The 21,823-nt window shown below is 42.5% G+C and overlaps 1 protein-coding gene across 6 annotated transcripts; it reads right to left on the bottom strand.

Moving 5' to 3' along the window:
- Positions 1-1,724: 1,724 nt before the first annotated feature.
- Positions 1,725-21,124, bottom strand: LOC119160615 (RILP-like protein homolog). 6 transcript variants are annotated; one of them, XR_012894300.1, is made up of 8 exons: positions 20,714-21,124; positions 19,269-19,413; positions 13,846-13,967; positions 11,600-11,803; positions 8,256-8,416; positions 7,283-7,435; positions 5,325-5,418; positions 1,957-2,096 (listed from the first exon to the last, which is right to left on the bottom strand). XR_012894300.1 is itself a non-coding variant. In XM_075889899.1 (7 exons), exons 1-7 carry the CDS (start codon positions 20,981-20,983, stop codon positions 2,057-2,059), a joined length of 1,095 nt encoding a protein of 364 aa, XP_075746014.1. In that variant the 5' UTR covers positions 20,984-21,124; the 3' UTR covers positions 1,725-2,056. The 6 variants fall into 6 exon arrangements, 4 of the variants coding, with proteins under 4 accessions (XP_075746014.1, XP_075746016.1, XP_075746013.1 ...); XR_012894301.1 differs by having other exon boundaries at positions 7,283-7,399; XM_075889899.1 differs by lacking the exon at positions 5,325-5,418 and having other exon boundaries at positions 1,725-2,096.
- Between the last annotated feature and the right edge of the window lie 699 nt (positions 21,125-21,823).

The raw sequence follows: 21,823 nt of genomic DNA, 5'->3' as shown, positions 1-21,823 counted from the left end.
ACTAAAAGGTCTTGTATAATGCATTTGAAGGGACAAATGAATAGATTGAAAATCTATTCCTATACAAACACATCATCACTTAGTGCTTTGTTAGCACGCAGTGCTATTTTCATGGAAACCTACTGAGCCTTTTCCAACACACACATTCTGCTCTAAACGACATTTTGATCACTGAACTGAACTGCATTCTTAACACATCATATGCTAAGGTTGTGCCAGCTTATTCATTAATGACTGCAGGTATCTTTGAATAGAATACTGTCAGTAGCTTCAAGAGCATTGAACATTGCACCCCCCTTAAAAAGTTTCTTAACAATGCCAACAACAAATTTACATTTTGTTGCCAGATGTAGATCTCGTAAAGCAGAGTGCGATGCCTACTTCTCTACTGAACAAATATGAAATGATCTAACTCACAATAGTTAAGACTTGTGGGTGTAAGTAGTGATAGTGGGTTGAACTTATTTCCTAGGCTTGTGCGAATAGTGAATATTAGGCTCAATTTAAATAGTAAATTTGGACAAATAATTTCAAATCGAATTTGAATAGTACATGTACTACATATCATAAGAAAAAGTGGGCATATTTGTCATTACCCTACTAAACTAAAAAATATTTTTAAAAAACTGGAAACTTTTATTTGTTCTTCAAAGAAAGTGGAAACAACTTTGAATAGTAGCAGGATTCGACTTTTGGGTGAATGCAAGTGGACAGCCTGTAAAGTTTGTTTTAAAATTTAATTTACTTAGTGTGTGTACGCCGGTATAACAAGGTTTTAAACTTTTAAAAAAATATATGATGATTCGATGTAAGAAATAACATGCAAATTTTTTCCAAATAAATGTTTTTACAGCTTTGCACCCTGTCACTGCAGAGGAAGTATCTTCACAAGGAGTTGCATGCAAACTAATATAGTACGTAGCTTTTGGTTCATTTCAAATACATTAAAATTTTTAACAATTTAAATTAAAATTGAAGCAATTTAAAATACAGTAATATTCACTCAAATATACAAAGTATTTGATTATTCGCATGAGCCTGCTATTTTGACATGCCCTACTCTATAGATAGGGTCATTTTCGGAGTGCCTTAAAATTATTTCATAATAAAGCACAGTCCCATGTAAGTGAAAAAACAGAGAGAATACTTTACTAGAAAGGCTTAAACTAAAATGCATGAACAGTAAAAAATAGGTGAACTATTAAAATACATTGAATAAATAAAATCTACACAAACATCATCACAAAAGTGAGGTCTCAAAAGCCACAGATATAAACTATACAACATAAATTGTCGACTCGGCATATGTCCCCTCTTAAAAAAGCAGCCAAAGCAATGTGCACAAACTTCATGGTGTATGAGTGCACAACGTTTTTGTGCCTACTGGAAAATTGTTACAGTTGTACTTGGATGTGTGCAGATAAACATCAAATGCGTAGAACATGCATCATGTGCAGTTCCAGTCACGACGTTGCCTCGTCTATTCCACAAAACGCAGTGTCCACATTGCTATCGCGGCTCATCAATGCTCCGCTTTATTGTTTAACTTATTTATCGCAACAACCCTGCTGAAAATGCCCCAGCTGGTATCGCAGCAGGGTGACAATGTGTAACAAAACGAAACCAACACTGCAACGAAACTACAAGGGTGTTCCACATTGTTGCTGCTTGTAAACTTTGGCTGCAGTTTTGAGGTGGGAGTGCATTGACAAGATGAAGTCACATTTAGCATTGCCCTGCAGTGACACTTTAATTCAGTTTCAGAACTCGCTCTCACTTCTAGAACCTGCTGCTTTCCTAGGTTGGCACGTTCACAGGGCAATCCGCGCATACACAAACACCCAGCCAGTGCCAGTGGCAATGACGCACATCACCAAGGGGCGAGTGTGCCACTTTCCATTCTCACCAATGGTGAAAGCACGGCTTCACAGTAACAGTCCGACTTCTGAAAACAGGGCCACATGCAGTTCGAAGAGCGGTGCTACGTCGACAAAAAACTCCGACGGCAAGCTGCCGTGAGAGAGCAGGCCTCGCAGGAGGCAGCAGACAAGGCTCCTCATCCCGGCTTGACGCGGGGCCACAGGGCACTTGGAAAACTGAAACGTTCGGGCAAGATTTCTAAGCGTGGCTCCTCTCCAGGCATCTGGAGGTTGTTCATCACGTACTGGAAACTGAGGCGGGGCGTGCGGCAGACATGCAGGCGGTTGTGCAGGCAGGCAGGCAGGCAGTACAGGAAGGAAGCAGGAGCAAAAGAATAGCACAAAAGAACACAGAAAAAGATGAAGGAGGAAAGTGCACTCATGCAAACTAAATAACAGAAGTAAAACTGTTATTGATACAAGCTAAGATTTTTCTGTCTTTCTGAAAACATGTGACTCAGCAGCCAGTAGTGCTTGACGTAATGGACAAAACATGTGCTGAAACAAAGCTATTGTGTGATCACCTGATTTTAATATAAAAATGCGAGTTGCTATTGTTATTCACTTCTGGTTGTCACACACTATCTGATGAAGTCGATGCACTAGTGCCTTCTGTTTTCAGCAAAGTGTGGGTCATAGTGTTTTTCTTTTTCTTCTACTATTGATGATTATTTTATGTGCATTTGGATGCAACTTCTTAATACTGAAACGGTGACTGGTTTCGAGCAGAGCCACCTTACTTTAGAAGTTTCAGCTGTGGTGCAAATCTGTAAGTGTTAGTAACCATTAGCACACCTGCTCTGAAGTAATTACAATATTTCATGCACACATCAGTCAGGCTGTTCCTATTTTGTGACATGCTTGTACAGGAACACACAGGCACAAAGCATGCAATGTTGAGTTAAACAAAAAAAAAAGCACGAAAAATAAGAGGCATCACTCTTAGGTTCCACCATTCATTGGCACTATGACTTCATCTTTTCTACTAAGTCAGAATATTCAACACAGCAACAATTAATTACTATAATCATTAAAAGCACTGTAATCATCTGTCCCGTTAACAGCAAAAAATCAATAAGTATCTTAACAATAATTTCTACATTAAGAGCAAATAAAGAACATGTATGCCTGTAATAAACTTTAGCAGAGCTCTACACAGCTAATAGTCGTTTGACTCTCTGGTTGTGTGAAACTACATGCAGTTGTACAGGGAACCAACAGTAATGTGTACTATCATGTGGAAAGCTCAAGGCAAATAAGACCTGCTTGGAGATAAAACATGACTCTGTCACCACTGCCCTATTTTCCTGCATGTCTTCATACTCTTTCCGTACACGTTTTGTGCTGCCGCTGATCTTGTCAAACGTATTCCAATTATGCACATACAGGCAGAACAGGACTAATCCGAGAGAATTATGCTATTTACCGGTGCACATAAAAACCTGTGATCAACCTTTAATATCTCATTTAGTGCGGGAACTACAAAATATGTGCTGTGTTAGTTACATTGGTAAGGGCTACTGGTTCATAATTATAGCAGAGGACCAAACAGCACAATTATTAAAACAAGAACAACAAAGGAACTAGGACCACAGGACAAGTGTTCGCTGTTTCTTCACACTGTATAAAAGGCATGTTAGAGTTAGTCCAGTGGTCTTCGTTACTTTGTTGTTCTAATCACGTTGTTTCATCCTCTACTCCAAATGTGTTCTATGTTTCTATTTGCAATTTACATTATTTCAATTGCTGTCCCCTTGTTCATTTCGCCTGTTCAATGTGCTTCCAGTGCGTTGCTGCTCAAATGCTTTCTTAACGTATTCAATGATGGAGGGCATCATGCAGAAAACATGACACATATGTCGTGTTTTGAAAACTTCAAGGCAGGTGGAGCGGGAAAGGCAGTAGGGTATTTTGCTGTTTTCTTTTTGTGTGGTGACTTCATGTGCGTTAAGTACAGTCTCCTGAGTGAAAACTTGGCTTTTTTCACAGCAGCATTTAGCACAATTTCTTTGTCATGCTAGCGTATCTAAGTTCTCCATCGCTGTGCAATGGCAGATGACCAATGGCATACTAAAATGAGTGATATTGTTTGTTTTCAAGCCAATTACACTTTAAGGCAAGCTGTAATTGTGGACATAAAGCTAGTTCTTGGCTTCTGTCGTTTCCAGGAAGAGGTGGTACCAGCACTACAGGTAAAGGTGTACTGGCATAAAAAAAATTCATTGTGGTGCCCCCCCCCCTCTCCCCCTTAAACTGTTGCTGCAGGCCTAATAGTCACAAGACATCGCTTGTTGCAGTTTGCCACAGATAAGTAATTACAGTCGGTTTATTACCGAGCAGTCTCAGTTTCTGTATGGGGGAGCTACGAGAACAACAAGCGGCTGTGTGTAACTAGTGTTATGTAACCGTGTGAAACTGCACACAGAACAGTGATCATGTTTCTGCCCTGCCTGCATAGATTTTAGCATGTGGCATGTGCAGCGCGATGCTGTTGCCGTCATCACCGTCACCTCACGGCAAAGACTTTCTTGAGGTTGCCATGTGTTCACCATGAGCACTTATTTGCGAGCAGTAGCTGAAGAGTATCCTGCTGGCACAAGCGCAGCAAAAGTGCGATGGCCACTATGACGTCATTCAATTAGCTGGGGCATCTTGGAGCTCGGCTACAATGGCAACATTGTGGAAGTTTCTGGGCCCCTTAAAAGTTGTCTTATATGATGCCAATGTCGCGAGATGCATTTTATAAGAATGGATTAGGTACGGGAACTTCAAAGTTCACATGAGTTACCTTCCAAAATGTATTTGCTATTAAAATTCGGCAAACGATATAGTATGGGTGTTCATGACAATCAATCTAGCAGGCTATCACAGTTATGAAATTTTGTGTCAGTACCCCTTTAAGTTGGATGTCAGTGCCCGTTTAAGTCTGCAGGTACACCTTTAAGGAAGGTGTACCTGCAGTAAAATGGTGTCACTCATATGGCTGTGCTGGAATTATTGCATGCACGACAACGTTTAGTACACCATCCCTTAATCTGCAACCTTGGTAGCTGTAGTCTGCAACACAAATAGGAACCCAGTAGTATAGTGCATCCAGACACATGCATAAACTGAGAATGTGATACATGAGTGCCGCAATTTCAATGAGATTTGCAGACTTATGTCAACAGCTGATGAGACGAACAAAAGGTATAGCACTGAACTCTGAAATTGTAGCTTCCGGATGCGGGGCTAGCATTGAAAAGAGGGCTTTGAATGCAGGCTGACGGCAACACTGTGAGGCTCTAATGGTACAATGCATTACTGCTACCCAGAGTCACGCCTTGTTGCTATGTTCAGGCACACAGAAAGCACACGGAGGTGGAGGGGGTATGAAAGGCGGTCGGCCAAAGCAGTGATGCCTACCAGTGACAGGGGGACGACTGTTGCAAGCTGCCTTTCTTCAAGGTCCAAGATACGGCAGCAAACTCATCCTCTAAGCTTATAAATGACCCGGAACCTTTGCCACCAAACAAATTTCCCATTAGCATCACTCAAAATTTAGAAGCAAAACAGGGGAGCATCAAAAGGTATGCCAAAAAAGTAAACAAAAAAAGAAAAAGAAAGCAAAACAAAATTAGGCCCTGACTAACACATAAATAAATTGAGAAAAAATGTGTTGGCTGGGGCTCTGAATGAGATTAATGAAGCTTCACAAACAGTAAGGGTTAGAACGTGAAGGTCACGACTCTATATTCTCTCCCAGTCTCTACTTCATGAACAAATTTATTCATGATGGTTAAAATAAAACTCTAGCACACAAATGTTAAAACTATCCCCAATTACACATAATTTAGGATAAGACTAGTGTCATACAGTATGTGTTAGTCCCCACATGATGCTTCCACAAACGAACTACATATTTATCACAGAAAAGCCGACGCCAGCCCACACATGCAAATTATACAAGCTAAGGCAGGCAGCTTACATATGCATGCCAATGCATCCCCTGCTGGAAATGTATTTAAGACTGACAGTTAGTCACATAAAGCGACACAAACACTGCACGCTGCCATATACATGATAACTATAAGCAATACTGAAGCCAGGAAAGCTTCAGACAATACATGGGAATACACTAGGTCTTTTTCTGAAAGGGAAAGAAGACAACCATGCGTTTGTAGCATGAAGCCACAAGAAAATCCGTACGGATTTCTCAGAAAAAAAAAAAGCCTCTTAGTTGCCAAAATTTCGTCCTGGTCCAGAGTTTAAACCTCAGAGCAGGACGAATTTTTCGGTAACTACGAGGCTTTTCTTTCTGAAAAATTCATAAGGACTTTCTCGTGGCATTGCAAACCCAGTTTTTTTTGTGTCTTTTTAGTGAAATTTTCGTGACCCATCTTTATGTTGTCCCATTATTACAATTTCATTGGAGGTATCTTGGTAGCTACCACTGACTACCCTACATCTCATCGATTCTTCACCCCTGCATTGCACTGATAATTTGTCTGGCTACGACAATGCAGAATTCTGTAAATAAACTGCCTGAATTATAAGCAGGAGCCGAGAATCACGTTTGCATTTCCGGAAGGGGGTGCTCGGTTTGAAGGGACACTAAAGTCAAATAACAATTTACATCAGAGTGAAAGCTCAATGTATGAGAACATCTAAAATGACCATATTATCAACAGCAGTGCCCTAGTTACCGAGAAATTAAGGTAAATGCACAAGAATACATGCGCCACGTAAACATTTCAAATTGATACCAATGACGTCAGACTAACCGCCTACATGTAATCACTATTAATCGATCTAGCTGCACAAAATAAAGAACCTTTCGTTCATCAAGAGACGCAATAAAAGTTACTTGTTTGTATCTGTTTGATTCATGAAAAAAAAAAAAAAAACGCCGGACGTTGCTATGGAAAATGGTGCGATTGGTTCAAAAATTCAACTTTGGCGTAGTTACACTGGACAGGTGTTGCCATCTAGCGGGGCGCAGTTGAACCAAAACACGTCTGCCATCTCGAAGCCAATCACAAAAAATTGATCAATCGCCATTGTTGCTGCTGTGGCTCCCACTGCTTTCGTTCTGTCTAATAGTGTGGGTGACCGCGCAGTAAAGCCGGGCAACGTTGTGCACGGCAACAGTGACTTAAGTCGGTCTGCTCCTTGAGGCGGGTAATTTGAAGTGTGGTAACCCGATTCGAGCCACTAAAGCGCAATTTTGTTTCAAAATAAGCCCTTCCTTGGCACAAAAGTAACACTACGAGGTTTCTGGACGGCTATTGAAACAATAAACGTCGACTTAATAGTTGCCTTTAGTGTCCCTTTAAACAATTTCACGACAGAGAGTGGAAGTGAGAAGAAAGAAGTGCACTCACAATTTGCGAATGCCGGAGGCCTTTCCGTAGGAAAAAAGCTTCTCCTCAGGCTCCTGGTTGATGGGTCCTTGGACGGGCCGGTCTTCGTCCTTGACCGGAGATGGTGGGTCAACCGGCCTGGTCAGAAGCGAGGTTGCCTCATGAGCCCACCACCTTCCGCGGGGGACAAGGCCGTTTATCAGTGTGCAGCCATGTCTCTCTCCAATTTTTTCTTTTACTTTGATGGCTTGCAAGTTATAGCTAATGCTCTCTTTAAGAGACAGTGCACACACCTGTACACCCAAATATCAAAACAACTTTGTGCCTGATTAACATAACAAATTACACCGAACGAATTGGAGATGTTGGTCAAGTGACATTGCAAAACACTGATGCACTCCTTCCTTTTATACAAAGGTTCTTTCTTAGGTGGGCGAGTTGGATCATAAACACGGTAGAAGAACAGTGTTTCTTGCGCTGTTCTGCCACAATGTTCAAAAACTTCCTCATATGCAGTTATAAAAAATAATGGATAGGTTAAGGCTTATGCAACTGAATGCCTGTAAAAATTCTTCATAAGGCTTCTGAGAAGAACAAAATCTTAGCAGAACCCAAATGATGGCCTGACTTGTTGAACTGGTCTCCTGAAATTTATGACCCAATCTACATTGACTGTTGATTCAAATTAAAACCTACACGACATCATTACGAGGCCTCCAACTAGAGTTGATTCAACTATACATATGGGTAGAAACTTGCATTCAATTCCAGCAAGACACTACAGATAATGCACGTAGGTGTAAAGTAGTACTTCGGTTCTGCCTTCATGCAGTGAGAGTGAAGTTAAACTAAGAGTGAGTTTAGAGCTTCTACACTGATTCTAAGTGGTCATTCTTTTGGCATGCTGCAAAGTATCATTGTATGGTACATTAAGAAGTAAGTACAAAGCTTGCCTGAACAAACTTGCACACATAAGGCGTTCATTAGTGATTACCTTGGCCTGTACAGAGCCAGCTCGTCTTCAAGATCACTAACTCGAGCCTTGAGCTCATTCCTTTCAAAAAGGATGTGCTTGAGCTCCTCCAGCGTGAAGCGGGGTCGATTCGGGTCGTCCAGGTCAATGACCACTTTTCCATGCATATCCAGGACAGCATCCTAGCAATAAACAACGAAAATGTATATATATTGGAGAGGGGGGTGGGGGGCATGCTGCTTGTATATAAACTGCGGCACAATATCGTTGTTCTGTTTTTGACATACGATTTGAATACTAACTGCGCACGGTATATCATAGGGCAGGTTTCATAGCTTTTCTTTTCACTAAAGCGAAAGTGTGCCAATGTCATTGCAGTGTCCACAAACGGACAAGTTCAAGGTTTAAAGGAGTCCTGAAACACTTTTTTAAGTAACCATGTAATGAATTCAATGGAAGAGCTTATTTCCTCACAAATTCAACGCCACAAAAAATTTAAGAATCCGGCCAGTACGAGCGGAGTTACAAAAATTTGTCGCACGCTGAAATCGCATTCTCTGCTTTCTTGTCCTGAAGAATGTCCTGGACGCTAAGCAGGGAGGGATGACAGGGGCACAGAAAATATGTCACGCGCGCCACGTGAGCTTGAGCACTTTTTTCCTTTTCTTCGAATGAGCAGCTTTTACAGTGCGATCGCGCGTGCGCGCGTGGACAAGTCATGGCCTCTCGCGGCGATCTCTGTAACAACTGAGAGCGTCATGTTCAAATCAGCCAATGGCTTATAGATGGTCTTCTACGAGTGATTTTTGAGTGTCTTCCATCATTTGTTGAGGGAAGAGAAAGCAATTTTGAGCTGATTTTGATCATTTATTGTGAATTACAGGCCGTGTGCGCTACAAGATTCGGCTCCCGTGTTCTCGGGAGCCTCTACTACCTATCGGCAGCATTTTCTGTCCATGCTCAAAAAGTATTGCAAGGCCCCTTCAAGTGGTCAGATGCAATTTAAATGTTCTCAATAAAATTACAGGACCAGCTGTACAGCTTTGCTCGACCTACTTCAAGTCTTTACGTTGCTCAATGTCGATCAGCTGAACAAGTTTGAAATTTGATGACTAAAGTAGATTCAAGTAAACTATGGTAACTACTACTATTATACCTGCTTTAGTTATTGCTTTTGTAACTTTTACACTTAGCCTGTCTGAGAAAATATAATTTTTTTCTTCAGAAGTAAGTTGCCAGGTGCAGGATATGTCCATAAATATAAAAAATTACATTAACTAGCACTCAATAAACTGCCATGCAATTAATTATGCCAGGCACATATTGCAACTGGTGAATTGTGAAGACGTATCACTTGGAATCAAGTATAGGTGGTACAGTTTTTAAGATGTGCTCCTTCCGAAAGTGCTCTGAATTTGTAGTGTTGTTTGCATTTGTAATGAAACGCAATTTTGTGCACTGATGCACCGAGCAGCTAGAACACTTGGATATTTCACTAAACACTTTGGGAATGAATATCTCAAGAACTACAAAACTCTAACAATTCATTCAAAGTGGTTATGCCTCGTGAACTCACCACAACAATTTGCCAACTGCGGTATGTGCTGTATAGAAATTGGCGAATCTTAGTTTAATAGCTACCAACCTTTTTGGGCATTCGTTGCCCTCTTGCTGCAGTTTGCAGCTGAAGGAATTTCGTATTTTTTTAAACGCGACGCCTGTACGAGTTACAGATTTTGGTGGCAGTACGTAGCATGGTTTGCCAAAACCCGGTGTCAGTGAGTGTACAGAAATGCGGGTGCACACAAATAGTAGGCCTTTGAAGATGCACCCGCCATAGGTGTATTTGTATATACTGGCGTACACTTATACCTCGTTATTACAAAGTTGCATCATACACCAAAATATGCTTGTTATATCCGAAAATTCATTATAAAGGTATATTCCTAACACTATATCTATTGCAAGGCTAGTCTTCATTTACTTTTTATAACAGATATTTCATTATATCAGAGTTTGTTATATCGAAATTTGAGTGTATACAGTCAAAACCCGCAATAACAAAACCCCGCGAGTATGAAATCCCCGTGGCAACGAAATATTTCCCGATCCCCGGTTGACGTTCATAGAAGCCCATGTGTTACGTATCTCGCGGCAAAGAAATGTTTTTGGGCAGCGATCCCGCATTCACGAATTTTATACCATGGTGCGGGCCTTATTTTACCCTCCCACTAATGGTTAACTGTCAAAAATATGCCCGTATGTGTGTTATGCGCACTCAAAATTTGTAAACGTCTGCTTTTAACGCGCTAGCGTGGGTACTGCCATTTTTCTTTACTTAAATCGGCGATGGGGGTCTGTGTCCGGCAACATGGCTGGCCACACTGCAGCAGGCGATGGCAAATGATCATGCTGGAGTGCAGATGGCGCCGTCGGACGAGCTCAACAGGCTGAAGCAACACCAACACCATCGACATCCCAGATGAAATCACCGTTGATGCGTTCGTTCGTGCCGATGACGATGTAGTCGTGTACGAGGAAGTGACCGACGTGGCCATTATCGAAAGCGTGCACGAAGCTGACGACAGCGAGGACGAAGAAGGGACGCACGCAGAGAAACCCAACCCGCGGGTTGTTTTGGATGCGCTGGACACCCTTCGCTCCTTCTTCGGCGCACATGACGACGACGTAGCAATGAACCACTTTTTCAGTGCGAAGGAAGAGCTTTGATGTTGTTGCATGGCAAGGGTCGGCAAAGCAAGTTGACTGACTTCTGGCAATAAATTTTCATTCTGCTGGCCGTATCACTGTTTATATGTCTCATACTCGTGGCAATGAAATTCTCGCGAAAACGAAATTTTTCGGTTTCCCCGGCGATTTCGTTATTGCGGGTTTCGACTGTACAACCACAGATGTATATTAGAGAGCATCAGATGACTGATGCTCTCTAGATTGTGGGCTTGTCATGATCAGCCGCTTCCAACACAGATATCTGATCTTGTATTGAGGTCACTGGTGATTTCACATGGGCACATTAATTGTTTCACATAAGACTGTCATCATTGCCTGTAATAAAAAGAAATGTTGAATAGGAACAAATGTTGGGCTGCTAGACATGCTGACGAACATCCATTTCCAGGCACAAAGGAAGAGAGAAGTTGAGAGGCAGCATTGAACAATACCAGAGATAGAGTGGAATAGTAGCAGGTCAGGCATGCACGCTCCAGGGTTCACTTACCCCCATTTTACCAACAGTAGAAGGGCTCCAAACTTTCTTTTTTTTCATGAATACCACATGTTTGATGCATGGCCTAAAACACATCGTTACATAGCCATAGGTTTGAAAAGAGCGCCTCCAGTCTCACCCTGGACTGGAGAAGGTCGTCGTGGTCCTTGACAGCGAGGCCTAGTCGCTCCTGCAAGGCCTGCAGCTGGCTCTGTTGGTCCTGCAACTGCACCTGCAGGTCGCCACGCTCGTCGCACAGCTGCCGCATCTGCTGCTGCAGCCGCCGGTTGCGTCGACTCTGCTCCTGAGTGGCCTTCTTGCTGGCATCCAGCTGCTGCTGAAGCTGGTAAAAGGCAAGCCGCACATCTTCGTTATTCATTTACTACATAGTGCAACCACAAGACGCAGCAGAGAAGGAGAAAGAAAAGGAACGTGGTGAAAAGTGACCCAACATTGGAGTTCAGGCCTGCTGGCATGGCAACGTGAGAAGATCTCAAACAGGGCGAGTGAAAAGAAACTCTTCTTTTTTTTTCTCACTGATTGGCATTATTTCAGAACCTTCACATGAAGTGATTACAGATTTTAGAGGTTATACAACCTAACAAAACAGTAATTACTTTCTTATAGCAGACGTGTGAGCATTATGTTGTTCGAGCATGTTCGAGAGTGGTCAAAGTATGGACATTGCCATGCAGTCAAGAACAAAGTGTATACAAAAAATATACACATGGTCAAGAGTGCCAAATTTTGATGACACAAATGGACCCTGCTACTTTGCCTCCAGCTTGAATCCAGGTTTCCATCTTGGTTGACACAACAGCAAACAGAACCATACCTAAATGGCCAGAAGTTTGGTAAGCTTCCCTAATCTAACAGCTTTAAGGCCTCAGTATGGGATCTCTTACTACTTTGCATGAAGTTTTGCTGTACATCACGAAGAGTCTCTTTGGAGTTCACGCAACTAAATGGGGGAGACTTGGAGTCGGAGGGCACCAGCACTTGGTTGGTGCAAAATGAGTTTGACCAACCCAGCAGAGTAGGTCGGCATGCTCTGCTGAGTATACCAATGTGTAGACACAAAAGTAAGTCTATTTCACCTACAGATGACCCCATAGAGTCCAGCAGACACCACTGGTATGCTAGCTCCCAATCTCAAGTTCTCCCGATTCATCTCTGCTTCATACATAAAGCTTCCCCTCAAATTCAGAGCGGTACAGAGACTAAATCAGTTTGTCTATATGTAGGTTAACTTGTGCACCTGTCTATTCAACCATGCCTCTATCTATTGGTTTGTCCAAATTAACAGAAATGGTCAACGTGCTTTTTAAAGGTTTCTAAATAATTGCTTCAAATTTAAAAAAAAAAAAATGATTGGCTTGTGCAAATATCCGAGCACTTGGAATATTCAAGCGAATATTACAGTATTCCAATCCACTTTGATTTGAATTCAAATTATTAGAAAATTTTGAAATGAATGAATAGTTGTATATTAGTTCACATGCAACACGCCCCCCTTGTAATGTGGTTTTGCTACAGTGGAGAGGTGCCATGTCGTGAATACGCCCACCCAGGAGAAATTCTCACTACCACAAAGCCCCCATTCCAGGTTAAATGAACACATTACCCTCACATCGATTATTCATATTTTAAGCTTCATTTTAAAAGCTCTTTAAACTGGCTCATATGCTCTAAACACAGTAAATTTTAAAATTCAATGTATTTTATGATTATCACTTGCATTCAACCAAAAGTCAAATCCTGCAACTATTTAAAGTTGTTTCCACTTTCTTTGAATCAAAAAGAATGACTTTTGCACAGTCATTGTTTCAATTAAAAAAAAATATTGTGCAGGTTAGTTCCATCACGACAAATATGCTCTTTTTTATAATATGTGATGAATACTAATTGAATTCAATTAGAAATTATTTGACCAAACCACTATTTGCTTATAAATTAAAATTTAGTATTAGCAAAGCCTTAAAAGAACAGCACTACCCTTGCACGGTGTGCCCAGAAAATTAATGCAATATAAAAAAAAAGTAATGTACATATAAAACCTGACACTCGGCTAGTTGGTCAAACATGATCAACTTTCTTTTTGTATTGGGAGACTGCAAAGATAGACACATACAGAACACATTAGGATGAAAAGTGTTGATTGTCCCGTATGTGTCCTTCACAGTGTCCAGTACTTTTTGTAGCTTGCACAAAGAAAGTTTATCATCATTTTATGAAGTCACCGCAATGTAAGCTACACCAGACTTAAATGGACGAAGATGTGGTGATGGCTAGAAATGCAGAAGCAATAATGAAAGCGGCAATGCACACAACCTGTACAGCAGACAATGTTGAAAAAAAAATATGTGACAGCAGGTGCTCCCTTACAGATTCTATGTCGGCAGCTTGCTTAGCCTTGTCCTTCTCACACTGCTTCAGCTGAGCTGCTTGTTTGTCAAAGGCGTCCCGGAGTCGTTCGAGGACAACAATGTCTTCGCCAAGCGTCACACCTGCACACATTACACCGGAGTTATAGCTGCAACAGGAGTACAGTAGGTACTCACTTCATTTGATGGGCAGCACACAATGGAATTACCACCGTTACCAAAGAAGCTCAGGGACCACAACAGTCAAGAAAAATTTTTACACTCAGTGAAGGCATGCAGATTGGAGTTGGTTCGAATGTCTGGACTGCGATGAACTAGGTGCGCATTTTGCAGCTGCAGTTGAAGTGTGAACTTTCAGTCTTATCTTTGCATTGCGCAAACCAGACCTGCAGTGGCGCTTAGATCGAAACACTCAGTGTAGTAACTGACAGACCAAGATCAAAGTAACAAAAACGAATTCCTTGCTTGTTTCTAGTTCCATGCAATGTTTGCTACTGTTACACTGTCACAAAATTCTTTGTCTTTTCCATTTAATTTTTTAAAACATTCTTTCTGACAACAAAACCATTAAAAGAACTCCTGAAGCAACTTCACTGATCAAAGCAAAGTTGTCCCAATGCAATGTAAACAAGCAAAGCTAGGAAAGGAAACCAACGGCAATGCTGTTTTAAAGTACTTTTTCTTTCATTTTTCTTTAATAAAGCCCACTTTGAACACGAAAGAAGCATGTTAAGTAATTTTCACCACTTAGATTTATATGCTCCTTTAAAGACTGCTCAGAGTCCAGAACCTGAAAGACACTATCGCCCCTGTATCGATGATCTCAGTGGTTTAACGATACCTTCACCGTAAAGCTTAGTTCTTCACACATTTCAAAGCCTAATGATCTGGAAGAATGACTAACTTCAGCAACAAGGTATCTGCCCCAAAAGACATCCACTCCAGCAGACTGCCAATATCAGATATCAGGCTTGAGTTAGAATATTATGGCTAAATAAGCTGTGGGAAAATAAATAAAAACTGGCCCATGAAACAATGAAGTGATAAGATATCAGTGTACAAGTCAATGAACTGTGCAGAATTACAGGTTACACCAGCTGTTAGGCTATTCACGCAGCAACCTATCACATAACAAACAGTCAGCAGCAGTGCAACACAAAGTGCTTTGAAAGGAATTTTCCCATTCGTTTATTTGCAATATCCCAACAGTGTTTGCAATCAGACAATCATGAATGCACACCTCATAAAAAGAAAGAATGTTCTTCACACGTGATAAAGCAATATGGAGCTAACAAACTAGGCACAAAGTTGTAAAGAAAAGAGCAAACAGGAGTGTCCATTAAGACTCAGAAACAGAAACCTCCTGCTGCAACTGCTTTAAGACAAGGACATCTGGTCATAAAGTTCCAGGGTCATAAAGCACTGAGAAGAGACAAGGGCACCATAAAAGCTTCACTTCACAGCTGTGCAAGCAGAGGGCTCTGGGTCTACAAGACTGCCCTCTTCTTCTTATCTCCACATTGGACTGATATAGACTGCTGTAGCAGAGAGATTAGGATAGGGATTGAGAAAAGCACTGGTGTGAGGGAATATCCATGCTTGCAATAGTATCATGCATCTATCAGAGGAAGCAAACATCTAAGTAGTGGAACCAAGAACAGACTCACAGCTGTGACCTGCTCCTTTTACAACAGCAATTTTTCATTGCAATAGCACTAAATACAGTTAACTTGCTTAGTGGGAGTACAACAATGTAAAACAGAAGCAAAGCGAATCATAACTAAGGCCACCAAACAGTATGTCTATCTAGTTTGATGTGCAGACTGGAAATTACGGACAAAGCTGAGAACTCCTTGAAACAATGAAGATGGTCGATAGATGGTATTAATATCTGGGGTTTTACAAGGCTAAACAACAATATAATTTTATGACATGCAGTAGAGGACTCTGGAAAGTGACCATTCTTTAACATGTGCTCATATTGTACATCATAGAGCTTCATATAAATACACGGGAGGGAACTCGGGCGCTAGTGTCTATGGGAGCTGCAACGCATAGCGCTTCAGCCAGCGTGGGAGTAATGGGTAGCACATGGAGTTGTCTGAACTTTGTTCTTTTAGCTCTGCGTTGCCTGGAGCCACTTTCTTGCCAGAAAAAGTTCAACAAATGTTCAGCACTTCCACTTCAACACCTTGAACGGGTGGTGCCACTATATTTATAGGTTGCACATTCTTGATTGATTGATATGTGGGGTTCAACGTCATATTTGTAGGCTGCACATTCTTGATTGATTGATATGTGAGGTTTAACGACCCAAAACCTCCATATGATTATGAGAAACGCCGCAGTGGAGGGCTCCGGAAATTTCGACCACCTGGGGTCCTTTAACGTGCACCCAAATCTGAGCACACGGGCCTACAACATTTCCGCCTCGATTGGAAATGCAGCCACCGCAGCCAAGTACCTTAGCCACTAGACCACTGCAGCGAGGTAGGTTGCACATTCTTTGCTGCAAGCACTTCCTATAGCTCCAGGAAGTGTGCTACACACACCAAGATTCATTTACTCTCGCTAAATAAAGTAATATTGCCTTTTTCATGTGGACTATTTTCAGTTTCAGTTTCTGGGTGCAAAATAGGGATGTGACGTTACAGTGTGGCCTGTTCACGTGGCGACACAAGGCTGTGACGCACGTTGGGCGGATTATTGTCTGCTCTCGCTGGCTTTCTCGCACACATGCGCCGCACAAGCACCCGCAAAACAAACGTGTAGCAGCCACGATGCTTTAACGGTACGGTACGTCCGTGGCGGAGGTCTCCCGAGATTACTCCCCTCACTACAATAGGCGTGCGCACGGGAGAGGGTTAAGGGGCCAGCCACTTCCATAGTCACTTACGAGAGGGTTTGTGCAAACACAGCCTAATACATTGACATAATAGGAGGGGGGTGCACTGCGATGAACTTTTGTTCCTCCTGATGGGGAAACCTGCGCATGCCTATGCTCACTACAGATCTGGTGTGACAACGCTGCAACTTTAGTTGCCCTTCCAACAGAGCTACGACAGTTCCGGACACACTTGTGATGGGTTTCAGCCGGGAAAATGAGCATTTAGGTACACTTTGGAGGTGAATTAAAATATATCCTAACGTTTGCTGTGTCCCACCGTTCATGTGGAGTGTCCTTGCATACAAAGAAAACCCACAAGAGGCTTGTTTTAGCTTCGAAATTTGATGTCACAACTTCTTTAACCCTTTTAAGCTCACCAATACAAATCGGCTCACAAAGTTCACAACAAAACAAATGCTAATAGACAACTAGAAAAACGAAGCCATAAGTGCGTTCGAGGCGGCAAGCGAAATGATTAATCAAATCCATGTACTACACATTATTTCCATGGCGGCTGAACGATAGCAGTGCCAGAATTCTATCCAGTTCATACGGGGAAACTTTATGTCGCACAGTACACGGGCCTCTGGTATCACGGCCATCAAAATGGGATGGGCACGGCCAGGATCAAACAGACGGCTTCAGGTCAGCAGCCGAGCGCCTTAACAGTTACACCATCGAGGCGGACTAATAGATTAGCACAGAAAAGTGTGCATAGTTTTGAAAATAAAAAGACGTTTTTGCTGACCTTGTATGCATCACAGCATAATATTTACAATCATAACATCCCAGCAGAGAGAGCAAGGAACGTTTTTAAATACAAGAACACTGATATAATAGTGTACACGCTACGAATGGAACGTGTTAAAGGATGCAAAGTGAAGAGCAATCAATGAAAGAGCCAAGTGCTTAGAAGCATGTCCTATACATCTGCAGAGAAAAGACACTACCAAATGAAATAGGAGCAGATGCAGCAAAGATTAAACGACTTCACGTGCTTGGTTGATAACGCTATCTTTCAACCCAGTGCTCGAAGTGCAGAATCACAATGCAGTAGCAATCGACCAACATTTATATCATCGGCGCACAAGAACCTTGAGTCATTATACATCCCTAACCGTTGTATCGTAGGACAGCAGAGCCCTGCAGTTGTAGTAGTAGTATACTTATTATGCAAGGAAGAACTACGAGGTCCCAGGGCCTGATGCATGCATAGATAATAATAAAGATAATAAAAACAGTCAACATAAGGAATGTAAGTAAAAAGAAAGGGAAATTAAAACAAAAACTGAAAATAAAAGGGCCTAATATGAGAAAAGCAAACACAAGCTGAGGAAAAGGAAAGTGTCAGCTCAGGCACAACAATGCACTCATCATCATCAGCCTGACTACGTCCACTGCAGGACAAAGGCCTCTCCCATGTTCCGCCAGTTAACCCGGTCCTGTGCTTGCTGCTGCCAATTTATACCCGCAAACTTCTTAATCTAATCTGCCCACCTAACCTTCTGTCTCCCCATAACCTGCTTGCCTTCTCTGGGAATCCAGTTAGTTACCCTTAACGACCAGCGGTTATCCTGTCTACGCACTACATGCTTGGCTCATGTCCATTTCTTCTTCTTGATTTCAGCTATGATATCCTTAACCCCCGTTTGTTCCCTAATCCACTCTGCTCTCTTCTTGTTTCTTAAGGTTACACCTACCATTTTTCTTTCCATTGCTCGCTGCGTCCTCAATCTAAGCTGAACCCTCTTTGTAAGTCTCCAGGTTTCTGCTCCGTAGCTAAGTACCGGCAAGATACAGCTGTTATATACCTTTCTCTTGAGGGATAGTAGCAATCTACGTGTCATAATTTGAGAGTGCTTGCCAAATGCGCTCCACACCATTCTTATTCTTCTAGTTACTTCAATCTCGTGGTTCGGCTCCGCAATTATTACCTGCCCTAAGTAGACAATGCACTAGGTAACCTTAAATGACAACGAAGAGAGGGAAAAGGACGTAAGCAATGCGTGAAGCAATGTTACAACAATGAGAACCTACAAGAAAAAAAAAATAACAGAGACTTTCAGTTATAACCAATATTGATAACAAAGTAAGCATAAAAAAGCCAATACTATGCATTCTGTGAATGATAGAGTGCTGGATATGGCAGGCAGGAACATAAAAGGCATACGCTTTCTTATGCAGAATTCGGAGAATCGTAATAGTAATAAAAGAGCTACAAAAAAAAAAAAAGGCCGACACAACTGAGCTGTTCTGAGCAGGTGAGAATACCGTGAAGAAGCTTAAAAAGAAACAAATCAGCACCGTGCTGTTTGCAATGTTTTGTTTGCATGAACATTTGTTATAAACAATTCCTGCTTCCTGATGTCATTGTTCACGCTCTCATACCCAGAAGTTTAAGGAACTGTGACTGAACCAACTTGGCTAAGGTTGGACACGCGATTTATAAATGCTTTATTGCGGCGGAGCACTCACTCCTCAGTTGAAATCACCATGAAAACTAGCGCGAAGCAGGCGCATTTATAAAGGTAGCTCACTGTGTGCCTCGTAATGCAGGGAACGGTGGCTCTCTTTCTCTTTGAGGGAGCTGCTTAACTTGGAGTTTTCCTCCTGTAGCCGAGCCACGAGGCCGCCCAGATCTTTCATTTCTTGTCTCCAGATGTCTTCATACTGCTCCATTTCCTGGATACGAAAGCGCAATAAGCGGGAATGAGAGAGAGAGAGCAATAAGAACAGAGCCTTCTTAAAGAGTTCTAGTTAATATACAAGGTAGTAAGTTGCATGCACGGCTCCTTTGTGCTTGCAACGTGCCGGTGACGGAAAAGCCATTGTCTTCGAAGAAACGGGGATAACTATGCATGGGTTTATTTTAGTTCTTGAAAGTGACGATGGCCTCGACACTTCTTAACGCTGTCCCCTGTCCGGCCCTGCTACCTAATTCGTGAAAACAATATTAGCAGAACCATGTTTAACATAGTTTTGCTAGTGCTGTTAAGTGATAATACGCACGATTGATTGTGTATTTATTACCATCTCGTTAGGATAAATTGGAGTGAGGAGTGTCTTTCATAGGAAACAAGGGCTCAAAAAAGCAGTACTCAAGCAAGCAACAGTACTCATGTTTTTCCTGTCTGCGATCGTCTACGTTGCAGTATTTCAGCGCCACTCGATCAAATGAACGACGACACAACAAGAAGCGGTGGCCGCAAGTCTGATTTCTGGCGTGCGCTCCCAACTACGCGTCGGCCAGCCCTCCCACGGAGTACTTTCTAGGGAGGGCAGTGAAAAAGCCGCGAAGTGGCACGCTCTTAATTGCGCGGAGATACCGCGGAGGTAAAAGAAACGTCCTCGTCAGCCGTGACGACACCGCACAGCGATGCGTTACGCGCAATCGCCCAACTGTGAGTAGCTTGGAAAAGGGCAGCCGATAAGCTCAAATGCTGCGCGTATAGATAGGTCACAGCGGAGAAAAGTGCCGATAAGTGTTGGGCAATATCGCTTTGGGCCGGCCTATTCACGGGACTTGACTGCTAGCCTCGCCCTCCGCGCGAGGAAACCACAGAATATGCGTGTTTCACGAGCTCGGGAGACAAATATACCAAAGTTTCCCAGGCAGAGCTACGACCTGAGACAACGCAAAGCTAAAGTCTCTCGGCGTCGAAATGGCCTATTCGCTACCTACACTTCCTCGACGGGCCGGAGCGATTAACGACACAAAAAGTATGCCGCGCTTCTCTTCCTCTGAGTCACGCAGCGACTTATGCGCGCACAACGTCCTTGACGTTCACGCGAACGGCAAAACACAACTACGGGTCGGTAGGGGTAGCGACAAAACCCAGTAGGCGCTTTGTCAAGACATGCCAGCTGCTCCAAGACCAGACGAAGCCGTGTCAATCAGGTGCCACTTCCCAGTCACCCGATTTGTGACGTATCCTACCGCAAACACCTACGGGAAAGTAATCGGTCGGAAACGAAGACTGACCTTTTCGAGCTTGCTCCTCGACTCGGCCTTCTCGTACTTGTCGTGTTCGAGCTGATATATCTGCGCCCTGAGCTGGGCGATCTCGTCACTGGCGATGTCATTCTTGGTGGCGTACGCTTCTAGATACTCCAGCACACGAATCACTTTGGTGACCAACTTGTTCACGGGATCGACGCCGTAGCTGTCAATGAGGATTTCAAACTCCTTGCCGATCTCCTCGGCAAGGCTGTAGACGTCATCGACGCTAAGCGCCTCCGATGCGCGCTCCATGGCGTCGCGCAATTTTCCACTTTAGACTTTGCGTTAAGTGTAATTAAAAAGCGCATCGACGGCACGAAGCTGCTACGAGCACGGAATCCACCAACACAACGCGACGTGACGCACGACCACACCAGCCATTCGTAACTGAGGGCGAGAGCAATCGCGAGATTGGCAGACTACCGGAACAAGCCGAGCAGCTATGACGTACATAAATCACAAAAACTACACAAAATAAATTCAATCCAAAAAAACGTACATAACACAAAGTTACTAATAAAATAAAAAAACTTTTCAGATATGTTGTACTTGATTTCAACGATGATGTTCGAACTCACTAAGTAGGCAGGCCGCTTAAGTAATCTCTGAGTACAAGTTTTAAATCTCAAAGGCTATGCTTGCGTGCATCACAAGTTTCACAATTATTACTAAAAAATATAATGTTCATATTATTTTTTAAAATATCTTATGCTGTAAATTAATGCTCACAAATTTATGTTCTTGAACTTGCACAAAAGAAAACTGAAAACGTCACGACGACCTTTCTTAAGTGTTAATTATTTTGCTTTTACACTTGTGCAACAGATGACGCTAGCGTCGCACAAAAATTTTAGAGAAACATGTTATGTTTTTTTATGCAAAAGTGCCGAAAGTACAGTGCCGAAAGTTATAAAGGGTTATGAGTATGATTGACGCACGCAGCGTGCGCACTTCGAACTTCGTGAGACAGAAGGACGCTTTTCGGGTGGTTCTATGACACAGTGAGGACATCCTTCAAATTTTGCGCGCGATTTAATGAGTCGAATGAACGCGCAGCGCCCATATTCTCTTTTCCACGGCACTGCGATTTGC

The sequence above is a fragment of the Rhipicephalus microplus genome, chromosome 3 (assembly GCF_043290135.1).
Source record: "Rhipicephalus microplus isolate Deutch F79 chromosome 3, USDA_Rmic, whole genome shotgun sequence".
Lineage (NCBI taxonomy): Eukaryota > Metazoa > Arthropoda > Arachnida > Ixodida > Ixodidae > Rhipicephalus > Rhipicephalus microplus.
The sequence above is the reverse complement of the archived record's forward strand: the minus strand, read 5'-3'. Positions and strand labels throughout refer to the sequence as shown.